A 24624-nucleotide genomic window follows, 5' to 3' on the forward strand; every position below is an offset into this window, starting at 1 on the left:
GCAATCCTTACTTCTGCTCTACTGTTGGCGTTGGCTCTGCCTTCAGCCGCTGCTCTCTAGCTTCCCAGCTCTGAAGGCAGCGCCGCTTCCAGTAGCAGCACAGAAATAAGGGTAGCAGTACCGCAACCTTCCCTACAATAACCTTGCAACCTCCCACAACTCCTTTATGGGTCTAGACTCCTGCAATTACACCCCCGTGAAATTTCAGATTTAAATAACTGAAATAATTAAATTTACAATTTTAAAAATCTGATGGCCATGAAATTGACCAAAATAGACCGTGAATTTGATAGGGCACTACCTATAGGGACACACATCTCAAACTACTGTTAGTGCACAGGGTGAGTAACCTCTCTCTTTGTATATAATTTCTGACATAGAAGAACGTGAAAGTCCTCCTATTTGTTCTTGGGGTGATTATAAGCTCCCTCCTGCAGAACCTATAAAATGTATAGGAACAAAAGATTTTCAATTTGTCTTTATTGAAATCTGTCTGGAGAGAGAGTTTATGTTGAAGACTTCTCATGTGGATACTCATTATAATTGGTACTGCAGTTAATATCGTAGCAGCCAAAATTAGCAAAAGTTATTGCTGTACTTCTTTCTGTGCAAATTAAGACTCAATCTGAATTTAAAACTTTCAAGTTCTCAGACATCTGATTCTTACATAAGAAAAAATGATTTCATTTTCCTTTTAATTGGAGAAAAAGTCTGTATTCTGGTTGTTTTGTAATGTGGAAATGGGTAAAGAAATTTGTTTCACTTCCAAACAAAACACAAAATTGCCTCTAGACTGAGCCAAACCATGGAAAAATTCAGCCCAGGAGAGTAGCTTTTCCAGGAGGTTTTGAATATTTGGACATAGGGATTATAATGTGAGTTCTGTTGTAATTTTACTTATAACTGAATTTACCCAGGTACCTTTTATAATAAATATGAGTTTTTTATAAATTTGTAAAATTGCACTGCCTAATGCACAAACCATACTGTCGTGTATCAACGGAAAATGTGTAGTTTCACCCTTGAAATAAATGTTTCCAAAACAGGCCAGGTATTGTACGTGGATATACGTTTTTCTGCAAATTTTACCCTAAACCCCATTTTCTAAAGCATCTTACTCATTTAGGCCCTCATCCCCATCAATGGGATTGTGGCTTGTAAGTGCCTACATTCCTTTTGAAGGTGAGATTTAGGCTTCTGAGTCAGTTAGGCATTGCAATGCTGAGTGCAGCCACACCTGAATACCTTTAAAAATCTGGGCCATAAGCTAAATCCTCTTGACTACTAGGCACTTTTGAAATTATCAGTAGTGTATATACTCACTGGAGGTTCAGTTGTTTTAACACCTGTGGTTTCATAACACGCAATTTGCTGTAATGAGTAAGGTCTTCGGCTTGAAATAATCTTGCAAATAGTTTTAGTTTAATTGTGTTAGTATGGAAATATCTGAATTAAACTGCCAAATCACACCACATATGAGATTTTACTTTCACTAGCTTAGATAGTAAATTCCATAAATTTTTTTGAGACTTTGTGTGTGTGATTTAATATAATGCCAACTCCCTAGTTTTCCAGTTGATATAAAAACTTTTGTTTTTTGAGACCACGCACTAAAAAGCAGTATAAAAATGTATTAAAATTCAGTGGATGGCATTTTTAATGCCAAATGTTTGCATCATAAAATACATTTGAATATGAAATACAGTTAAAATAAAACGCCTTTTCTTTCTGAAGGTGGAGAGACAGAGAAGACTTGAAAGAATAAAGCAAAAACAGTCTCAGCTACAAGAACTTATTCTACAGGTACAGTCAAGGTACTCTTGTCTGTAGGGCAAGGTAACTTGTATTTGTATACCAGTTTTTCTTACACATATTAAAAACAAAAGATCTAACAGGAGATTGAAGAATACACACACAATGTGAATTTAGCACTGTAGCCAAGACTGTTGTGCTGTAGGAGAAGTTGACAAGAACCCAGTGTTCCATGTTAAATTCCATGGCAGCTTCAAGTGCATTTAAACTAAGGTTTTGTTGACAATGACAATATAACCTGTACTTATATTCCTTGAATTTTGACATTCAATTCAGATCTCAGATTTGAAATGTTTCTTTATTTTACAGCTGTTCGCAGATGTGTATATTTTATTTTTAATGAGTACTGGCACTTTATTTTCTGTGATTCGTGACCGGAGAATACAGCCATGCCACCAAATTTGTCTGCCGAATATATTACACTAAAAAATTAAGTTTTGAGTCCTCATGTTTGGAAAAATAACTTTCGGTATGCGAACCAGTTCCATGTTGAAACACTAGCTCTAAAAGATGTGAGATACATCCCTGTTCATCTCAGTGGAGTAACTCTGAAATGTAATTAGGTGAATTTAAAAGCCAAATTTAAATTCTTTCATTGCTGATCACTTTAGCAGAAAGATCTAGCTAATGTTCTTCTTCAAGTAGTGTTCCTATGGGTGCTCCACCACATGTGCAGGCCTAATGGATGCTGCTACCGAAGTTTTCCAATCAGCAGCACAGGGGCACAAGCACACCTACAGTGGAGCACCCATAGGGACATGCATCTCAAAGAACCCTCATTACTTCACAAGGTGAATAACTACTACTTCTATTTACTGTTGTAGGTGGCAGGAAGGAGAAGTTAGTATGGAGTCTGGTGTGTCAGGAATTGGGAGTTCATACTAATTTTTCTTGAAGAAGTTTTATCACCACGCCTCCTACATTGTCAGAAGCCACAACTGCCCCTCAGAAGTGGTTAAAACCTCCAGTTTTCCCCAAACTTTTGTGCATTTTTCAGTGCATAATTCTGTGACACCTTTACAAATTAAAATCTGAGGGCATTCTGAACGTGCTTTGTCTTTGTGTGCACTTACAGTTGAAAATATTGTTAGTAGGCATGATCAGGTTTGTAGTGTAGACATAACTTTAGGCTAAAGGTTGAGAAAGAAAACTGACCGTATTGCCACAAATGCTGGTGTGGGCTGGTTGGAAAATGGCAGCTTTCTGTGGAAAATTTAGTTTAGTCGAAAATCTAATTTTCTATTGGAAGATTTTCAGCCAGCCCTAGTGTTGGGTTATGGCAGAGTTTCTCAAATTCATTGCACCGCAATCCCCTTCTGACAACAAAAATGACTACATGACCCCAGGAGGGGAGACAGAAGCCTGAGCCCACCAAAGCCCCACCACCCCGGGCAGGGGAACCAAAGCCAAAACCTGAGCCTGTCACCCAGAGCTGAAGCCCTTTGGCTTCGGCCCCAGGCATTGGGGCTCAAGCTTTGGCCCTGGGCCCCAACAAGTCTAATGCCAGCCCTGGCGACCCCATTACAATGGGGCCGTAACACACTTTGGGGTCCTGACCTACAGTTTGAGATCTGCTGGGTTATGGTATCCTTGACTTGTGTTCAATGTTTAGTAACATTAAAGAAGTGGAGGAACATTTACATGATAAATGTCTGCTTCTTAAGTTTCAAAATATTTTCATTAAAGTAAACTGGTTAATTCCAAATGTATTTTTGTATTTTGTATATTTCAGTAATTTACAAGTTTGGAAAGAGTTGGCAGTGTCAAGTTGATAGGACTTGAGTATTTCTTTTAAATACTGAGATTCCTAGTTCTGCTTTAGTTTCTTCAGACACACCACAAATATATACATTTTTAATAAGAGAATAACAAAGAAGAAATAATTGTTGAATATGTGTAGTTTTGTAAGCCACTATTACTTTTTGCAGCAAATTGCCTTCAAGAACCTCGTTCAACGAAATCGTCAAACAGAACAACAGGCAAACCGACCACCGCCTTCCAATTCTGTCATACATCTGCCATTTATCATTGTGAACACCAGCAAGAAGACCGTGATCGATTGTAGTATTTCAAATGACAAGTAGGTTGTTCATGAATTTTTTAAGTACCTCATGAAAAGCAGGAAGCCTGCTAAACAATCAGTGGGGCCACTGGACTATCGAGGTGCTAAAGGAACACTCATGGAAGATAAGGTCGTTGCGGAGACACTAAGTGAATTCTTTGCATCAGTCTTCACTGCAGAGGATGTGAGGGAGATTCCCATACCTGAGCCAGTCTTTTTAGGTGACAGCTCTGAGGAACTGTCCCAGATTGAGGTGTCAGTAGAGGAGGTTTTGGAACAAATTGATACATTAAAGAATAATAAGTCACAAGGATCAGATGGTATTCACCCAAGAGTTCTGAAGGAACTCAAATATGAAAGTGCAGAACTACTACCTGTGGTATGTAACTTATCATTAAAATCAGCTTCTGTACCAGATAACTGGAGGATAGCTAATGTGATACCAATTTTTAAAAAAGACACCAGAGGTGAACCTGGCATTTGCGGGACAGAAAGCCTAACTTCGGTACCAGGCAAATTGGTTGAAACTATGGTAAAGAACATAATTATCAGATACACAGATGAACACAATTTGCTGGGGAAGAGTCAACACAGCTTTTATAAAGGGAAATCATGCCTCACCAATATATTAGAATTCTTTGAGGAGGTTAACAAACATGTGGACGAAAGTGATCCAGAGGGAATAGTGTACTTATGCTTTCAGAAAGGCTGTGACAAGGTCCCTCACCAAAGGCTCTTAAGGAAACTTAACAGTCATAGGATATGGTCATCTTGTGGACCAGTAGCTGGTTAAAAGACAGGAGACAAAGAGTAGGAATAAATGGTCAGTTTTCACAGTGCAGAGAGGAGGTGTACTGGGACTAGTGCTGTTCAACATATTCATAAATGATCTGGAAAAAAGGGTAAACATTGTGGTGGCAGAGTCCATAAAATCATAAATGGTGTGGAGAAAGTGAATAAGGAAGTGTTATTTGCCCCCTTCACATAATGCAAGAACCAGAGTTCCTGATGAAATTAATAGGCAGGAGGTGTAAAACAAACAAATGGAAGTACTTCTTCATATAATACAGCCAACCTGTGGAACTTGTTGCCAAGGGATGTTTTAAAGGCCAAAACTATAACTGGATTAAAAAAAAATTAGATAAGTTCATGTATAATAGGTAAGACTACGTTTTAGTCATGGGTATTTTTAATAAAAGTCATGGACAGGTCATGGGCAATAAACATGGGCAACATCCCTCAGCTCCTAGATGGAGGTGCAGCCACACAGCTCTGTGCGCTGCCTCTGCCCTAAGCACCAGCTTCTATTGGTCAGGAACCACAGCCAATGGGAGCTGCGGGGGCGGTGCTTGCAGGAAGAGGCAGCACACAAAGCCCCCCCGGCGGAGCCTCCACCTAGGAGCTGAACGATGTCGCCGCTGCCAGGAAGTACCCCCCAGGTAAATGCCGCCCATGAGTCCCCTCCCACACCCAAACTCCTGCTGCTGCTGTGGGAGGGGAGTGCAGTGGCCCGAGACTGTCCTAGCAGTGGCCAGTGCAAAAGTCCCAGAGGTCCCAGAAAGTCATCTCCATGATAAACTCGCAGCCTTAATCATAGGTCCATCAATGGCTATTAGCCAAGATGATCGGGGTGCAGCTCCATTCTCTGAGTGTCCATAAACCTCTCATTTTCAGATGCTGGGAGTGGATGACAGGATGGATCACTTGATGATTTCCCTGTTCTGTTTATTCCCTTTGAAGCATCTGGCATTGGCCACTGTTGAAAAATGGGATACTGAGCTAGATGGACCATTGGTCTGATCCAGTATGGTCATTCTTGTGTTCTTATGGGTCTGCAGCTAAATCTGTTAATGGTTTGGGCAACGTGCAACCTTTTCATTATTTGTCTCTTATATAGTTAAGAGGTATGAATTTTGAGACATTGGAATTGCTCACTAGAACAAAATATGAAGGCTACATACGTTGTAATGGCCATGTTTTCATTTTCTTGAAGTACCACACTCTGTTGGAAATGTTTTGGAAAAATTAGCGCAAGTAATTCAAGCTGATTGAATTTCTCGCCTCCAGGTTTGAATATCTATTTAATTTTGACAATACTTTTGAAATTCATGATGATATAGAAGTATTAAAGCGAATGGGAATGGCTTGTGGGCTAGAATCTGGAAGCTGTTCAGCAGAGGACCTAAAAATTGCAAGGAGTTTGGTTCCTAAAGCTCTGGAACCATATGTGACAGGTTAGTTACTCAAAGTAAGATATTTCTCCTTTTTTTCTCTTTGAAATAGGACTTGAGGAAAAACTGGTTGAACTAGAACTCTGACTTAACCCATCTATAAAATGTTTAGTTGTCTAACTTTTCATTAGCCAACAGTGTACATATTTAACTTGTTCTTAAATGTGTATGTTTGTTGTAGTAGGATATAAGTGGTAAGAACAAGACTGAATTTTTTTCCTTTTTCAAGTGGTTGTCCTTATGTGTACTACACTTCAGGATGCACATGCGCCCAGGTCTGAAGATTTTTCTCTAGCAGGGTCTGTCTGGTCATCGTGTGTGCCCTCACTCTCCTGCTCGTCACTCGAGAAGAAAAAGGGAGCTGCCGGACTGCCGCTGTCTTAGTTCTTTCTTTCATTGATGGTTGTGGATGGGGCTTCACAGTTTGTGCCGACTTCTTCAGCTTCTCTTCATAAATAGTTAAAAACAAATTTTATAGTGTTATAGCAGAGTGACAGCTCTGATATATAGTTAATGTTAAGATCAGCTTTCTGTTTAAAGTCTATTTATTCTAGGGGTTATAAAAGCCATAGTTAATGAGATTGCCTTGAAATTTGTTATGCTTCATAAAGGTAGGGTTACAGTCAGTGACTGAAATTTTTGGGGTCACCTGACCAGAGGGCTCCAGAGATATAGCACTAGGGGAAAAAAACAGCTTGTTTAAAAATTGACACATTCTAAAAATTGAGATTGAACCAGGGCTCAGATCATTGCACCAGGTACTCAGATGTTCAAAGGTTACCCCAACAGAATGCATGGTACCCACCACCCTTTTGGGGGAAATCAAATTAAAATGTTACTTGAAAAAGGTTGCTTTTCCAGTTAGGCATGCTAAGGCTCACATGCCTAATGGTTTATGCTGAACAAGTACAGAGAGAGAGGCTATCTGGAAAACTACCTCTACATAGAATCACAGAAATGTATGCGTGGAAGGGATCTCAATAGGTCATCTAGTCCAGTCCCCTGCACTGAGGCAAGACTAAGAATTATCTAGACCAGTGATGGGCAGCCTGCGGCCCGTCAGGGTAATCCGCTGGCAGGCCACCAGACTGTTTATTTACATTTGCACGGCTGCCCGCAGCTCCCAGTGGCCGCAGTTCGCGTTCCTGACCAATGAGAGCTGTGGGAAGCAGCTTGGGCCGCAGGTTGCCCAGCACTGGTTTAGACCAACCCTGACAAGTGTTTGTCTAACCTGTTCTTTAAAACCTCCAATTAGGGAGATTGTGGAATCTCCACAGGTAATTTGTTCCAATGTTTAACTACCTTTAACCGTTAAGAAGTTTTTTGTAATGTCTAACCTAAATCTCCCTTGCTGCAATTTGAGCCCATTACCTCTGGTCCTGTGCTCAGTGTATAAGGAGAACAATTTATTACCCTCATCTTTATAACAACCTATTACCTACTTGAAGACTGTTTATGTCACCACTCAGTCTTCTCATCTCCAGGCTAAACAATCCTTTTTTTTTTCCCCCCTCAATCTTTCCTCATAGGTCTCATTTTCTAAACCTTTAATCATTTTTTTTTCTCTACTCTCAGCTTCCTCCAATTTGTCTACATCTTTCTCGAAGTGTGGTGCCCAGAACTGGACACAATACTCCAGTTGAGGCCTTATCAGTGCTGAGTAGAGTAAAATAATTACTTCTTCTTGCTCCTATGCATTCCAGTCAGGTGTGCGCGCCTTGCATGCACGGCTCTTTGGAACATTTTTACCCTAGCAACTCCGGCGGGCCGGCTGGCGCCCCCTGGAGTGGCGCCGCTATAGCGCCTGTTATATACCCCAGCCAGCCCGTCCGCTCCTCAGTTCCTTCTTACCACCCGTGATGGCCAGTTGGAACTGTGGAGTGCTCTCTGTCCTCCACAACCCTAGCTCTCGCTACTTTTTCGTGTATATAGTTCGTTTAGTGATTAGTATAGATAGTTTCTGTTAGTTAGATAGTTAGTTTTTAGGATAAGGTTCAGGGGGGTTTCCCCTCCTTTTCCTCCCCCGGTGCGGGCTCATGCCCAAGGCACCGGGCTTTAAGCCCTGTGCATCTTGCCAGCGGCCTATGCCAGTAGGGGATCCGCACGCCTCCTGCCTCCGTTGCCTCGGCGAGAGTCACAGGGCAGATAAGTGCCCTATCTGTTCCTCTTTCAAACCCCGGATGCGTAAGGAGCGGGACATTAGATTAAAGCAGCTCCTCATGGAGGCTTCGCTCCAGCCCCCGGCACCGTCCGCGCCGGCGCCGAAGGCTTCATCGGTACGGAGCGCACCGCCGGCCCCGGGCCGTTCTGGCACCGAGACTCCGCGCCCTCAGCCACCGGCACCAAAGGCCCGGCACCGCTCCCTGTCGCCATCAAGGAAGCGAAAGCGGGTGCCAAGCCCCACGCTGAGGGCCCAGCAGCCAAGACAATTGCGCCACCTGCGGTCCCTGCTGTGGCTGTGCACAGGTCGTGCACCGGGCCATTGACTCCGGCGCCGCAAGGGTTGTCGAGTCCGGCACCGCCATGCTCCCCGGCACCGACCGTGGTTGAGCTCCGGCTGCCATCGACGCCAGAGACTTTCTCCACGGCGCACGAGCTCATAGAGCTCACAGAGGCACCGAGCCTCCGGCCCCCGGCACCGCCGGTGCGGGCTGTCGTTTCGGCGGGAAAGCCGGGAATGATGATCCGGCCGCCCTCTCCGGTCACGTTCCCGGTCCCGCCGCAGGTCACCGTCCCGTCGCTCGAGATCTCGGCACCGCTCGCCATCGCGGTACCGGTCGCCGTCCCGACGCCGGTCGCAGTCCCGGTACCATTCGACATCGCGGTACCGGTCGCACTCCCGGCGTCGCTCCAGGTCCCGATCGCCTTCGCGTCGGCACCGACGGAGGTCTGCTTCCCGGCACCGTGACTCGCGTAGCCGCTCCCGGCACCGCAGGTCCGGATCCCGGTCGAGCTCCCGGCACTGGTCGAGCTCTCGGCAACGCAGCGGACGTTGGTCTCGGTCACCATCCCGGTACCGTGCAGACCGGCACCGATCCTCGGCACCGTCCGGGGACAGACTGCCTCATTCAACAGCGCAATCCGTCAGCGACTCGGCGCCTCCATGGCCATCCCGCCCCGCGTCGGTTGCTTCCGGGGCAGACAGTAACGGGCACCTGCCACCTACCCCACAAGGCCACCTCAGGGGGCACAGCAGTGGGGCTTCTGGGTTCCCTGGGCCCAGTATGAGACTCAGGGGGTGCCGTTCCCTCCAAGAGCCCCTGCCTCCGAGCACAGGGTACCAGAGGCAACCGTCAGCCGACCGGCCCCTTCATCACCGGGCGCGGTTTCCATACCGCCTGACCCCCAGAGGCACACGCAACCCGACCCAGCCGACGAGCAGTCAGCAGGTCCATCGACGGAGGCTGTCGTCCAGGGCTTGTCGTCGTCGTCCTCACTTGACGAGGTGGTGGCTGGAGCGTCCGCCAAGGATCCTCCGCCGATAGACCTAAGGGCGCACCAAGACCTGCTTCGCCGCGTGGCGACGGCCATGGCTCTCCCCATGGCGGAGGTCCAGGAGGACGAGGACCCCATAACAAATGTCGTTGGAGTGGAGGCTCCAGTGCGCGTGGCATTACCGTTCGTTCGGACGATACAAAAGACCGCCACCACACTCTGGCAGACGCTTGCGTCCATCCCTCCTACGGCCCGTGGGGTTGAGCGCAAGTACTCAGTCCCCCCCACGGGCTACGAGTATCTGTATACTCACCCGACCCCGGACTTGTTGGTCGTTCAGTCGGTCAACGACAGGGAGAGGCATGGTCAACCTGCCCCTGCGCCAAAGTCGAAGGACGCGCGGCGAATGGACCTGTTGGGCCGCAAGGTCTACTCGGCTGGCGGCCTGCAGCTTCGCATCGCCAACCAGATCCTCCTCGCCAGGTACGTGTATGACATCATGGCATCCCTGGTGAAATTTACAGAGCTCCTACCAACAGCCTCCCGCCAGGAGTTCTCCGCGTTGTTGGAGGAGGGGAAGAAATTGTCCAAGTCCTCCATCCAGGCCGCCCTTGACTCTGCGGACTCGGGAGCTCGGACCTTGGCCTCAGGGGTGACGATGCGGCGCATATCCTGGCTGCAGTCCTCCACCCTGCCACCGGAGGTGCAGTATACGTTACAGGACCTGCCCTTTGACACTCAGGGTCTTTTCTCCGAGAAAACTGATTCCCGGATCCAGACCCTGAAGGACGGTCACATCGCCATCCGCACCCTCGGGATGCACACACCGGCTCCGCAGCGCAGGTCCTTCCGGCAACAACCCTCCCGGTCTTTCCCTCAACAGCGGTACCGCCCGTACAACAGCAGGCGACCAGGCCAGAATCGCCGTCGTCCATCCGGCAACAGGCGCAACCAGGCCCAGGCCCCTTCCAAGGCCCCGCAAGGCTCCAAGCAGGCCTTTTGATGGGACGCCCGAGGACGGCCCATCAGTCTCTCCACCGGATCCTACCCTTTTGTTTCGCAACCGCCTCTCCCATTTCTTTTCGGCGTGGTCCCATATAACTATGGACAACTGGGTGCTCCAAACAATCCAGTCGGGATACCGCCTTCAGTTTGTTTCCCCCCCCCCCTTCCCACCCACCCTCCCTGTCCCTCTTCAGGGACCCCTCTCACGAGCAATTCCTCTTACAAGAGGTCCAGACTCTGTTGAGCGTGGGTGCCATAAGAGGCAGTGCCTCAAGACAGGCGGGGCAGGGGATTCTGTTCCCGTTATTTTCTCATCCCCAAAGCGAAAGGAGGGCTATGTCCTATCCTGGACCTTCGAGAGCTGAACAAATATCTGCTCAAGCCCAAGTTTCACATGGTAACCCTGGGGACCATCATTCCCTCTCTGGATCCGGGAGACTGGTTTGCCGCCCTCGACATGAAGGACGCCTACTTCCATGTCGCGATCTACCCTCCCCATCGACGCTACCTGCGTTTCGTGGTGAACAACGCACACTACCAGTTCGCAGTGTTGCCATTCGGCCTATCCACCGCACCGAGGGTGTTTACCAAGTGCATGGCAGTGGTTGCCGCAGCCCTCCGCCGTCGTCAGATACACGTCTACCCGTATCTCGACGATTGGCTGGTTCGCAGAACGTCTCGGCACCTGGTAATGGACCAGATGACAGAAATCCTGTCCCTCTTTCAGCGACTCGGTCTTCTCATCAATACCGAGAAGTCCACCTTGATTCCGTCCCAGCGGGTGGAGTTCATTGGAGCGGTCCTCGACTCCTCGTTGGCCCGCGCCTGCCTACCACGATCTCGGCACCAGACGATGGTCTCCATCATCCGGGACCTCGTCACCTTCCCGACCACGACGGTGCGATCCTGCCTCTGCCTCCTGGGCCACATGGCATCGTGTACGTATGTCACTGCGTACGCGCGGCTCCACCTCCGCCCGTTCCAGTCTTGGCTCGCGTCGGTGTACCGGCCGCATCGAGATCCCATCGACATGGTGGTCATGATCACCAAGCCGACCCTCGAGTCCCTCCGCTGGTGGCTCGACCCGGAGGTCGTGTGTGCGGGAGTCCCGTTCCACCCTCCTCGTCCTTCCGCCACTCTGACCACGGATGCCTCAGCGCTCGGTTGGGGAGCTCACCTGGGCGACCTTCACACTCAAGGCCTTTGGTCGCCCCAAGAGCTCGCTCTGCACATCAATATCCGTGAGCTGAGAGCGATCCGTTTGGCGTGTCACACCTTCCGCACCCACCTGCAAGGCCGCTGTGTGACAGTGTTCACGGACAACACCACGGCAATGTTCTACGTGAACAAGCAGGGCGGAGCCCGCTCCTCCCTCCTCTGCAAGGAAGCGCTGCTCCTGTGGGACTTCTGCGTGACCCACTCCATTCACCTGGAAGCGTCCTTTCTTCCGGGAGTGCAGAACACGCTGGCCGACCATCTCAGCAGGTCGTTCCTCTCCCACGAGTGGTCCCTCCGTCCCGATGTCGTGCACACAATTTTCCAGAGGTGGGGGTTTCCCCAGATAGACCTATTCGCCTCCAGGGAGAACAGGAAGTGCCACCTGTTTTGCTCGTACCAGGGTCGCTCGCCAGGCTCCCTGTCGGACGCCTTCCTTTACCCCTGGACGGATCGCCTCCTCTACGCCTTCCCTCCGTTCCCGCTAGTGCACCGAGTGCTCCTGAAGCTTCGGAGGGACAGAGCCCATGTCATACTCGTAGCTCCGGCCTGGCCGAGGCAGCACTGGTACACCCTGCTGCTTGAGCTCTCCGTTCGGGATCCCATCCCCCTTCCGTTATGGCCGGACCTCATCACCCAGGACTTCGGCAGACTCCGCCATCCGAACCTGCAGTCCCTCCATCTTACAGCTTGGTACCTGAGTGGTTGACCCACGCAGAGAGGGACTGTTCGGCGGCAGTACAGCAAGTCCTGCTGGAGGGCAGAAAGCCTTCCACTCGCTCCACCTATCTGGCGAAATGGAAGCGATTCGCACTCTGGTGTGATCAACGAGGCCTCAATCCATTCGTAGTCCCTGTCCCTACCATCCTGGACTACCTCTGGTACCTTAAGGAGCAAGGTCTTGCGGTCTCCTCCTTGAGAGTTCACCTGGCAGCAGTGTCCGCCTTTCGTCCATCTGTGGAAGGTCGGTCCATCTTCTCCAACCAGATGGTTTCCCGCTTCCTTAAAGGCCTGGACCGCTTGTACCCGCCGGTGCGGCGTCCTGCCCCGACCTGGGATTTGAACCTCATGCTGGCCAAGCTGATGGGTCCCCCCTTCGAGCCCTTGGCCACGTGCTCCCTGCTCTACCTCTCCTGGAAGACAGCCTTCCTCGTCGCCATTACATCAGCGAGACGAGTCTCTGAGCTCCGTGCTCTAACGGTGGGTCCACCATACACCGTCTTCCACGGGGACAAGCTACAGCTTCGACCACATCCGGCCTTCCTCCCTAAGGTGGTGTCGGCCTTCCACCTCAACCAGGAGATCTTCCTCCCGGTCTTCTTCCCGAAGCCGCATGCCTCGCCTCGGGAGCAACAGCTTCACACCCTCGACGTCCGCAGGGCGCTCGCTTTTTACATCGAGCGGACGAAGCCCTTCCGGGGTTCGCCCCAGCTGTTCGTAGCGGTTGCTGACCGCATGAAGGGCGAGCCGGTCTCCTCGCAACGAATTTCCTCATGGGTTACGGCATGTATTCGGACGTGCTACGAGCTTGCTCGCGTGCCACCATGCCGCCTCACTGCTCACTCGACGAGAGCTCACGCCTCGTCGGCCGCCTTCCTGGCTCATGTCCCCATCCAGGACATCTGTAGAGCGGCTACCTGGTCTTCTGTCCACACCTTCGCCTCCCACTACGCATTGGTGCAGCAATCAAGAGACGATGCAGCCTTCGGCTCCGCAGTATTACACTCCGCGACGTCTCACTCCGACCCCACCGCCTAGGTAAGGCTTGGGAATCACCTGACTGGAATGCATAGGAGCAATCACTCGAAGAAGAAGAGACGGTTACTCACCGTAGTAACTGTTGTTCTTCGAGATGTGTTGCTCCTATCCATTCCAGACCCGCCCTCCTTCCCCACTATCGGAATAGCCGGCAAGAAGGAACTGAGGAGCGGACGGGCCGGCTGGGGTATATAACAGGCGCCAGAGCGGCGCCACTCCAGGGGGCGCCAGCCAGCCCGCCGGAGTTGCTAGGGTAAAAATGTTCCGAAGAGCCGTGCACGCGCGGCGCGCACACCTGACTGGAATGGATAGGAGCAACACATCTCGAAGATCAACAGTTACTACGGTGAGTAACCGTCTCTTCTTTTATTTTGCTTCCAAGACAGCCTGGAATGTTTACTTTTTTTGGAACAGTATTATATTGCTGACTCATTTAGTTTGTGATCCACAATAAACCCAAGATCCTTTTCTGCAGTACTCCTTCACAGGCAGTCATTTCCCATTTTGTATTTGTTCAGTTAATTATTCCTTCATAAGTGTAGTACCTTACATTTGTCCTTACTGAATTTCATCTTATTTATTTCAGACCATTTCTCCAGTTTGTCCAGATCATTTTGAATTCTAATGCTGTCCTCCAAGCCCTCCCAGCTTGGTATCATCGCCAAACTTATAAGTGTACTCTCTATGGTAGTATTCAAACCTTTTATCAAGATTTTGAATTGAACAGACCCAGGACAGATCCCTGTGGGAAAACATTGAATATGCCTTCCAGCTTGATTGAGAACCATTGATAACTACTCTGAGTACAATTTCCATCCAGCTGTGCACCCATCTTATGGTAGGCTTGTCTAGGCTGTATTTCCCTAGTTTGCTTATGAGAAGGTCATGTGAGACTGTATCAGAAGCCTTACTAAAGTAGAGAGAGATCCCATATACTGCTTCCCCCCCATCCACAAGGCTTTGTTACCCTGTCAAAGAAGGATGTTAGATTGGTTTGACATGATTTTTCTTGACAAATCTATATTTACTATTTCTACTCATCTTATTATCTTATAGGTGCTTATAAATTGATTGTTTGATTGTTTTCTTCATTATCTTTCTGGGTACCAAAGTTAAGCTGTTTAGTCTGTAGTTCCATGGGTTGTCCTTATTTCCCTTTTATAGATAGGTATTATATTTGCCCCTTTTCAGTCCTCTGGAATCTGTCTTGTCCTCCACCAGTTCTCAAAGATAATCACTAGCAGCTTAGAGATCTTTCTCCAGCCAGTTCCTTAAGTATTCTAGGATGTATTTCATCAGGCCCTGCTGACTTTAAGACATCTGACTTGTCTAAGTAATTCTTTACTTGTTCTTTCTCTATTTTAACCTCAGATCCTACCCGATTTACATTGATGTTCATTATGGTAGTCGTCCAATGACTGCTTTTTGTTGAAAACTGAAACAAGGCATTATTTTTTTTTCCAGCCATTGCTGTGTTCTTCTGTGACTGTCTTTGCCTCCTCATAGAGTAATGGGCCTTGGTATTCCTCTTCTAATGTATTTGTAAAATGTTTTCTTGTTACCCTTTGTCCCTAGCAGCTAATTTAATCTCATTTTGTGCCTACATGCTTAGTTGTCTTTTTTTTTTAATATATATTCATCCTTAATAATTTGACCTATTTTCCAGTTTTTGTATGACTCTTTTGAGTTTCAGGTCATTGAAGATCTCCTGGTTTAAGCCAAAATTGTCTCTTACTATACTTCATCTTTCCTACACGCTGAAATAGTTTGCTTTTGTTCCCTTAATAATGTCTCTGTAAAAAAAACCTGCTAATTCTCCTGAACTGTTTTTTCCCATTAGACTTGCTTCCAACAGGATCTTACCTACCAATTCTGAGTTTGCTAAAATCTGCTTTCTTGAAGTCTGTTGTTTTTATTCTGCTGTTTTCCCTTGTACCATTTCTTAGAATCATGAACTCATCATTTCTTGATCACTTTCACAGAAGCTACCTTCCACCTTGAAATCTGCAATCAGTTACTCCCTGTTTGTTAGGATCAGATCTATGACAGCCTCTCCCTTGGTTGCTTTCTCCACCTTCTATAATAAAAAGTTATCTCCAGTGTATTCCAAGAACACGTTGGATAATCTGTGTCCTGTTGTGTTGTTTTCCCAACAGGTGTGTGGGTAGTTGAAATCCCCCATCATCATCAAGTCCTGTGCTTTGGATGATTTTGTTAGTTGTGTAAAAAAGGGCTTATACACCTCTTTTTTTCTGGTTAGGTGGTCTACAGTGGACTTCTGCCAGGACATCTCTCTTGTTTTTTACCCCTTTTATCCTTACCCAGAGACTTTCAACAGGGTTGCCTCCCACTTCTATCTTGACCTCAGTGCAAGTGTATACATTTTTTTATGTACAAAACAACAAGACCTTTTTTTCCCATGCTTGTCTTTACTGAACAAGCTGTACCCTTCTATACCAATTTTCCAGTTACGTGAATTATCCCACCAAATCTCTGATGCTAATTATGTTGTAACTGATTATTCACTTAATATTTCTAGTTCTTCCTGTTTATTTCCCCTCACATCATAGGATTTAGGTGGCTCCAAGGGTATGATGATGTTATTGAATCAGAGCATCGTGTCAGGCACTGAGAGTTCAAATCCAACTCAGGGCCGACATTTGAAATTTAAAAAGCCCCAGGCGTACTGCTCCAATCTTTCTTTGTCAAAGGGGGGATTTTGTTTTGGGGAAATGAAATCTCAGTACAGCAGAATATTTGAAGGCAGTGAAGCTATTTTTTAAAAACAAAATAAACTACAATGAGCAAATGCTTGCTGAGGGAGGGGAGGGTGACTAACAGTGGAAAAGTATGTGGGAATAGGAGGAGAAGAGGAATTGGGGGATCAGGTGATGAGGAGGGGACGGGGAGGGGAGTGGTAGGACATTGATATGGGGGATGAGGGAGGTGACTGTTTGCCCCGTAGTCCCCTCCCAGGTGTGCACCACTCTCTGGGAGCCCCCAGACCATCTACAGGATTGTTGTGAATTCCCCCTCCCACTTTCCTGCCCCTTTATGTGAGCCAGGTTTTAGAAGGGGCTCACCTATCGGGCTATGGGTCTGAGCCCTTCTTCCTCCCGCTATCTGAACTGAAATCTGAGGTTCCTGGTCCCTGGGAATGTCTCAGCCCTGTTCCCTTCCCCACTGTGTGTGCCAGGCTCTGGGTGGGCCCTGACATGTATTGTGACTCTTCCCCCCACCCCACCCCATGTGAGCCAGGTTCCAAGGGGGCATGCCTTTCTAGTAGCTTCCAAGCCCCTCCCCCACGTATGAGCCAGAATCTGGGAAAGCCCTTCCCCTCTGGGTGGTGAGCTAATAGGCATGTTTGGAGCAGGCCCCAAAAACACACTGCTGAGATTGGTGTGAAGTGCTGAGAATGGGTATGCTTGACACATATCAGAAACTCTCCAGCTCTGGGGAGCGGGGAAACACAACTCCCATGCCACATGAATGTGCCAGTTCACAGGTGTCAAAGTTGTATCAGGTGTGTTCTCTTTCATCTGAGAACATCTCATTAAGCTGAATAGGCTACTTAACATCTCTCTGAGCCCTTTATGCTGATGATGAATGTGTAGAGACCCTCCCATTCTCCCTCTAATTTTATAATGGAGGGCAGCTCTGCTCTACCTAAGGCCTTGTCTACACTGCCACTTTACAGCACTGCAACTTTCTCACTTGGGGTGTGAAAAAACACTCCCCTGAATACTGCAAGTTTCAGCGCTGTAAACTGGCAGTGTAGATAGTGCACCAGGGCTGGGAGTCACTCCCCTCACGGGTGTGTTTTTTTACAGCGCTGGGCAAGCTCTCTCCCAGCACTGGTGCTGCAACTACATAGCCACGGCAGCGCTTTAATGTTACTAGTGAAGACATACCCTAAGATAGAGAAGTCCTTCCTGTTAAAAGAATGACTGACTGTTTTTAGAGCACTAAAATATATGTGCAAACATGACATATCTTAAATTGCTTATGCTTCATGGGCATAGGTGCTGACTTCCCTTCTTTCCTGTGGGTGCTCAAGCCCCCCCCCCCATTCCAACCCCTTCCCCAAAGCCCCTGCCCCAACTCTGTCCCCTCCCTGCCTCTATTCCAATTCCTTCCCCAAATCCCAACCCCGCCTCTTCCTTACCTCCTCCCTTGAGCGCGCCACATTTCTGCTCCTCCCCGTCCTGGAACATGCTAACGCTGCCAAACAGCTGTTTGGCGGTGGCTGGGAGGTAGGCGGAGGAGCAGGGACACGGCATGCTCAGGGGAGGAGGAGGTGGGGTGGGGATGAGGGGAGCTTGGCTGCCGGTGGGTGCAGAGCACCCACTAATTTTTCCCCGTGGGAGCTCCAGCCCCAGAGTACCCATGGAGTCAGCGCCTATGCTCATGAGAGTTTAGGAGAGTAGGGTTAGTGATCTAAATGTGGGGTCATTTGAGCAAGCGGTTCCTGAGATATAGCCTCTCCCCCAACCCCTAGCATTCCATTAAGCTCACAGGTTTTAGCAACTTTGAAGTTTGAAACTCACTGTGGGCATGAACTGTTAAGGTTTTATTTTGGAGAAATGTAATCTGAGTGTACAGAAAAGTATTCAGAAGGCTCTGAAACTATTTTTGAAAAAATAAATTATACTTCTTCGACGTGTGTCCTTGTGGGTGCTCCACTTTGGGTGTCTTGGCACCCTGCACTTGTAAGCTTAGATTTGTAGTAGCAGTGTCCTGGTTGTCCGCACATGCTCAGCAGCCATCTCCAAGTGGCTACTTGGTGTACGCAGCCAACCATCCCCCAGTTCCTTCTTTACTGCCTTTAGCTTGTCGGAGCAACAGCAGCTCCTCTCTAACTTGAGATAGCTTAATATTTTCTGTTTTTCCTAATAGCGATAGCCTATCCATTTTGTTCTTTATAGACCCTATCTTTTTATATTTACTCAGATTTTTCTAAAAAAAAATAATTGTTTTTACCTTTCCCTCACCCTGCTGCGCCGGCAGTTCCTGGCTTGAAAAACAACAAGAGAAAAATAACGGGCTTATCCTGTTTCACTCTCCAAAACAAGTACTCTCTCAGGCATGCCCAGCTCTCCTGGCTTTAAATTATGCCTGACCTGCAGACTTTCTATACCTATTTCTGATGGCCACACACGGTATGTCCTCTGCCTCAGTGAGACGTACATTGCTCAAAAGTGTCCACATTGCAAGAAATTAACTCCTTGGACAAAGAAGGCCAGGGATCTTCAGCTGAAAGTCCTGATTATGGAGAAATCCCTCCAGCCAGCCTTCGACCCTGAGTTCAGGATACCTTCTGGCCAACGGTCGCCAGTGGCAGTGTCTGACCGGGTTCTACCTCTAAAACTGCTATTAATGAGCCTGCTCCCAAAAAGGCTAATAAAAAACGGTCTCACTCTTCCCCCGCAACAAGATTCACCGAAAAGAAAGCAATCTTCCAGTGGAAAATCTGCCACAGTACCGAGAGCGTCAGACCACGAGGCATCAGGAATGTCCAGTACCAAGATTTCCCGATGAGCTATGGACCCAGTGCGGGCAAGGTATGCACCCTAAAGCAAAACCTCCCAGCTCGGCACCATTGGAGCTGAAGCAAACCTCATTACTGAGTAGTGCAGGGGCACAAGACAGCAAATGATCAGCACTGACAGCTGGTGCTCTAATTTGTAGTCAGAGCACACTGCCGACACCAGGAACTCCTCTATTGAGTACCGATGGTACCTCAGCGAGGCCGGGACCAAGCAGAATGACAACTCTCTGTGGCTCAGCACCTCTCCTCTCCAGTAATGAGGAGGAAGAGGATGAGGGAGGCATATACACCTCTCGCCACTCCTCCCTTAAACTGGGACCCTCTCATCACCAACCACCCGCGGAACTGAGCAGAACTGTGTGGCTGGCAGACTCAACACTGGTTACCACCTCCTATTTCTCTTCCACCAAATTGGCCTTACTGGGACCCATGGGCTATTTATAGGGCCGAGAATCTCAGGCCTTCCAACCCACCAAGATCCAGAACAACACAGTCACCTTCGCCAATGGACCCAGCACCCTCTGAGGCACAGTATTAAGAGGCTGAAGAGCCTCAGGATGCACCTGAAGGTGATACACTGCCACCCACACATTTTGTCTTCATCACTGGATGAAACAACGCCCCCACCCCCCATGGTGGGAGATTATTTTCCAGGATCTCTTTAAAAGGGTAGCCGAATCCCTGGATATTTCATTATCAGAACTACCAGAAACCCAACATAGTCACAGACCTACTTCAGGCATCCTCAGCAGCAAAAATAGAGCCGCCTATTAATGCTGCCATAATAGACTCTGCAAAAACAATCTGGCAGACATCCACCAGCGCAATAGCCCCTCCCTCTTGCAGGACAAAAAATATTATGTGCCAGCTAAAGGGGCTGAGTTTCTGTTTACCCACCCCACACCAAATTCACTTGTGGTAGAGATGATCAATCAAAGGGGAAAACAACATCAGTCCAAAACCACCCCTTAGGATAAGGAGAGGAAAAGACTGGACCTTTTCAGGCGGAAAGCCTATTCTTCCGCTACGTTACAATTCCACATAGCAAACTACTTGGCCCTGCTGGCCAAAAACGCACACAACCGCTTTTCTAAAATGTCAACCTTTATTGAGCATCTACCAGATGACGAGTAAACATTTCTGAAGGGTCTCTCATCGCCAGGACAGCCCTCCAGTCCTCCCTCGGCTCTGTAGACATGGCAGCACGATCCATCTCAATATCTGTAGTCATGCACCAGGCATCCTGGCTCCACTTCTCCGGGTTCCCAAGAGAGGTTCAATCCACCGTCGAGGGACCTGCCCTTTGAGGGCCAAAAATTGTTTGCAGAAAGCAATAACCTGTTCTTGTACACTTTAAAAGACTCCTGAGCCACCTTGAAAATTCTGGGCATCTATGTACTGTGATGGAGCAAGGCCGGATGGCTACAGGAAAGAACTGAGGAGCAGGTATGTTAGCTCCAGGCTAAGCAAATCCCTAGTACCATGGGAACCAAAATGGCAGTTGCTCCAGGCTAATCAAGGCACCTGGGGCCAATTAAGAACTTTCTAGAAGGCACCGGAGAGAGCTACATTGATTGGAGCACCTGCAGCCAATCAGGACAGGCTAATCAAGGCACCTGGTATAAAAAGGGGAGCTCACTCCAGTCTAGGGGGGAGGAGCCAGAGGAAAGAAGTGTGCATGAGGAGCTGGGAGCAAGAGACACAAGGAACTAAGAACTGAGAGGGTGTACTACTGGAGGATTGAGGAAAACACCATACAATCAAGCAGCATCAGACACCAGGAGGATCCTGTGGTGAGGATAAAGAAGGTGTTTGAAGGAGGCTATGGGGAAGTAGCCCAAGGAGCTGTAGCGGTCAAGCAGCGGGTACAAGTAGCACTATAGAGACTGCTGCAATTCACAGGGCCCTGGGCTGGAACCCGGAGTAGAGGGCGGGCCCGGGTTCCCCCCTAGCCCCGCTACTCCTAATCAGACATAGGAGTAGTTGATCCAGACTATGGGTTTCATCCAAGGGGAAAACCACTGAGGGGAAGAAATCCGCCAATAAGCGCAGGACCTACTAGAGGAGAGGAGGAACTTTGCCACAGTACCTTCAAACAAAAAGAAACAAGGCAGGTTTTACAACCAAAGATTCCAGCTGCCCCATACTCCTAGCCTCAAAGACACTACGACCAAGGTGAAAGCAGAGACAGACAAGATGCTGGCAGAATCAAGATCAATCTTCCGCGTCTCACCCATCCACCTCCAGACAATCATTTTGAAGGTGTGGTTGAGGGCATGAGACCTCTTTTACTTTGGGAACTAGATCCGGTCTCCAAACCATTCAGAGACCACCTGTCACCCTATTACCCAGCTTGGAACAACATCACTATGGACAAATGGGTGCTGGAAATCATCCAGAAGGCTTACTCCATCCCCTTTATTTCTATTCCACCTATCCACCCCACTTCCTCGTCCCTCTTCAAGGACCTCTCACCTCTTACAGCAGGAAGTAAACCATCTTGTTCAATTAGGTGCCATCGAACCCGTACCAGCTCAACACATAGGGAGAGGGTTTTACTCCCATTACTTTCTTACTTAGAATAAGATTGTCAGGTGGAGACCTATCCTGGACTTATGAAAGCTCAACAAATTCATGAGAACAGAATGTTTCAAAATGGTGACTATCTACAATAATTCTGGCATTAGAGAAAGGAGATCGGCTCATGGCCCTCAACCTTTAAGACGCTTATTTTCACATTCCCTAGGGTGAATCTCAGGAATCTTCTGTGTCAGGTGAATAGTAATCAGCATTTCCAATACAGAGTGTTAACCTTCAGCCTGTTAACCGCCCCAAGGATCTTTTCCAAAGTTCTAGCTGTCGTCGCAGTTCACCTTCGCAGACAGAGTGATTTTTTCCATACATAGACAACTTTTCTACAAGCAACAGTGCAACAGACAGCACTGAACGCCACTCACACCACGATAACCTGGTTCACGCACCTTGGGTTACAAATAATCATCAGATATCCACAATGGTTCTTGCCCAACAATTAGAATTTATAAGAACTCACCTGAGCTGTCTTGCAGCAATAGTGAGGTTACCCCAACGCCGTTTCCTCACCTTAATCCATCTAATCGCAACAGTGATGGACAGTCCACAAATATCCTCCAGAACATGCTTACAACTCTTGGAGCACATGGCTGCAGCAATGTTTGTTGGAAAATATGACAGGCTTCACATGAGAGACCTACAAGCCTGGCTCCAAACTGTCTTATATACCACACAGACATTCTCTCAACTCACTGCTCATGATGCCCCGCAGGGCAAAGGACTTGCTCACATGGTGGGCACAACCACAGAACATTTGTTAAGGTGTCCCCTTTCAACAGAAAGATCCAACCATAACGATCACGACAGATGCTTCCCTTGTGGGTTGGGGGGCACACTTATACGACAATACCATCCAGGGTCACTGGTCCCCAGCAGGGTCCAATCTTGACATCAGTATACTGGAGCTAAGGGCAGTCCGAAATGCATGTCAGCATTTTTTCTTCCCTCGATTCAGAACAAAACCATCAAGATTGTCACAGACAATACAGCATGCATGTTCTATATAAACTGCCAAGGGGGAGCTCAGTCATACCCCCTCTGTACAGAGGCAATACATCTCTGAAACTGGTGCATAACCAATAACATAGACATTTTGGCGCCCTGTGTACCAAGATTTCAGAACACAACAGCGGACCAATTAAGCAGGGACTTCTCTCCAACACATGAGTGGGCGATAGATACTGGAACCCTAACAACCATATTCCAGTTATAGGGGTTCCCCGCTATAGACCTATTTGCAACAGCTCAGAATACCAAATGCCCACAATACTGCTCCCAAGCGGGGCTCGGACACCAGTCCCTGGGAGATGCTCTCCTTGTAAAGTGGGAAGCCCCACTGTTGTATGCATTGCCTCTGATCCCACTGCTGGGTCGGGTCATTCACAAGATCAAACAGGACAAATCCAGGGTCACTTACATTGTACCCACATGGCCCAGGCAAACGTGATTCCCATACCTGAGACAGATGGCAGTGGAACCACCCCGAATTCTTCCTTTAGTACCTCACCTGCTGACATAGGATGCTGGACGTGTCTGCCATCCTCACCTTGCAGTACTTGGTCTCAAGGCCTGCTACTACGTGGCTAATGGAGGCCGAGAAGGAGTGTTCCAAGGAAGTGAAATACATACTATTGAACAGCCATAGACTGAGTACAAGAAAGACATATATATATATATATATAATATATATATATATATAGTGGAAACGATTCTGCACTTGGTGTCAGGATAAACAAATTGTTCCACAGTCGTCCCCATTACCCAGAATCCTTCACTACATATTAACACTTAAGAAATTGGGTCTATCCACCAGCTCACTCAGAATGCATCTCTCTGCCATCACCTCCTTCCACGACACGGTGGACAGAGTCACTATCTTCACTCATCCCTTGACACCCCCCCCCCCCCCCCGTGGAATATCAGCTTTGTGCTCTACAGTCTCATGGGCAAATTGTTTGAACCCCTCGCAACTTGTTCCTCGTTGCACTTGTCTGTGAAGATGGCCTTCCTCATTGCTATCACGTCAGCAAGACGAGTGGGAGAAGTAGGTGCCCTAATGGCACACCCACCTTATACTACATTCTTTATGGACAAAGTGGTCCTAAGGCTGACTCTTAAGTTGCCTCCCCATTTCATTGAAATCAACCCATGTGCTTACCTGTATTTTTCCTGAAGCCACATGCTGACAACAGGGAGGCCACCTTTCACACGCTAGACGTCTGCAGAGTGCTAGCTCTCTACCTAGAAAGAACAAAAACATTCAGAGAATCATCTCACTTCTTCTGTCTACAACTGAACATTCAAAGGGTCAAATAGTCTCAAAACGGAGACTATCCAAAAGGATATCTGACTGTATCCATTTGTGTTACCAGAACAGCAATCTGTCAGCTCCATCGTGAGTCTGCACACACTCCACCAGAGTGTTATCTGCATCTGTGGACTTTCTCAATAATGTGTCCATGAATGGACACTTGCAAAGCTGCTACCTGGGCATCTGGCCACAGCTTTACTAAACACTATGCTTTAGAACAACAATCAGCTACAGACGCTCAATTTGGTTTCATGGTGTTATCCACCATAAATAAACCAACTCCAAAGCCCCTCCCCTCCACTGAAGGGCATTGCTCAACAGTCACCTAACTTGGAGCACCTACACTCCTCAAAGAAGAAGAGAAAGTTGCTCACCTTGTGCAGTAACTGAGGTTCTTCGAGATGGTGGTCCCTGTGGGTGCTCCACTACCCCACACCCCTTTCCTCCCTTCTACTTCAGAGTTCCACATTGATGCTCTGGGGTAGAGAATGAACTGGGGGACAGTTGACTGTACATGCCAAGTAGCCACTCGGAGCGGCGAGAGACCAACCGCGGCACTGCTAATACAAATTTCCAATTACAAGCGCAGGGCGCCAAAACACCTAAAGTGGAGCACCCACAAGGACAACCATCTCAAAGAGCCTCAGTTAGTGCA

General features: G+C 48.0%; 1 protein-coding gene across 12 annotated transcripts in view; it reads left to right on the forward strand.

Moving 5' to 3' along the window:
* Window positions 1-24624, forward strand: part of TFDP1 (transcription factor Dp-1) — a 129129-nt gene that overhangs the window by 86671 nt on the left and 17834 nt on the right. For 10 of the 12 annotated variants that reach the window (XM_039539727.1, XM_039539751.1, XM_039539748.1 and 7 more), the window contains 3 exons: window positions 1735-1803; window positions 3741-3892; window positions 5942-6108. In XM_039539727.1, coding sequence (XP_039395661.1) covers window positions 1735-1803; window positions 3741-3892; window positions 5942-6108 — 388 coding nt within the window. Of the gene's footprint in view, window positions 1-1734; window positions 1804-3740; window positions 3893-5941; window positions 6109-6403; window positions 6505-18525; window positions 18642-24624 lie in introns of those variants that run through there. The other 2 variants (XM_039539780.1, XM_039539789.1) reach the window with 2 other exon arrangements.

The sequence above is a fragment of the Mauremys reevesii genome, linkage group 1, assembly GCF_016161935.1.
Source record: "Mauremys reevesii isolate NIE-2019 linkage group 1, ASM1616193v1, whole genome shotgun sequence".
Taxonomy (NCBI): Eukaryota; Metazoa; Chordata; order Testudines; family Geoemydidae; genus Mauremys; species Mauremys reevesii.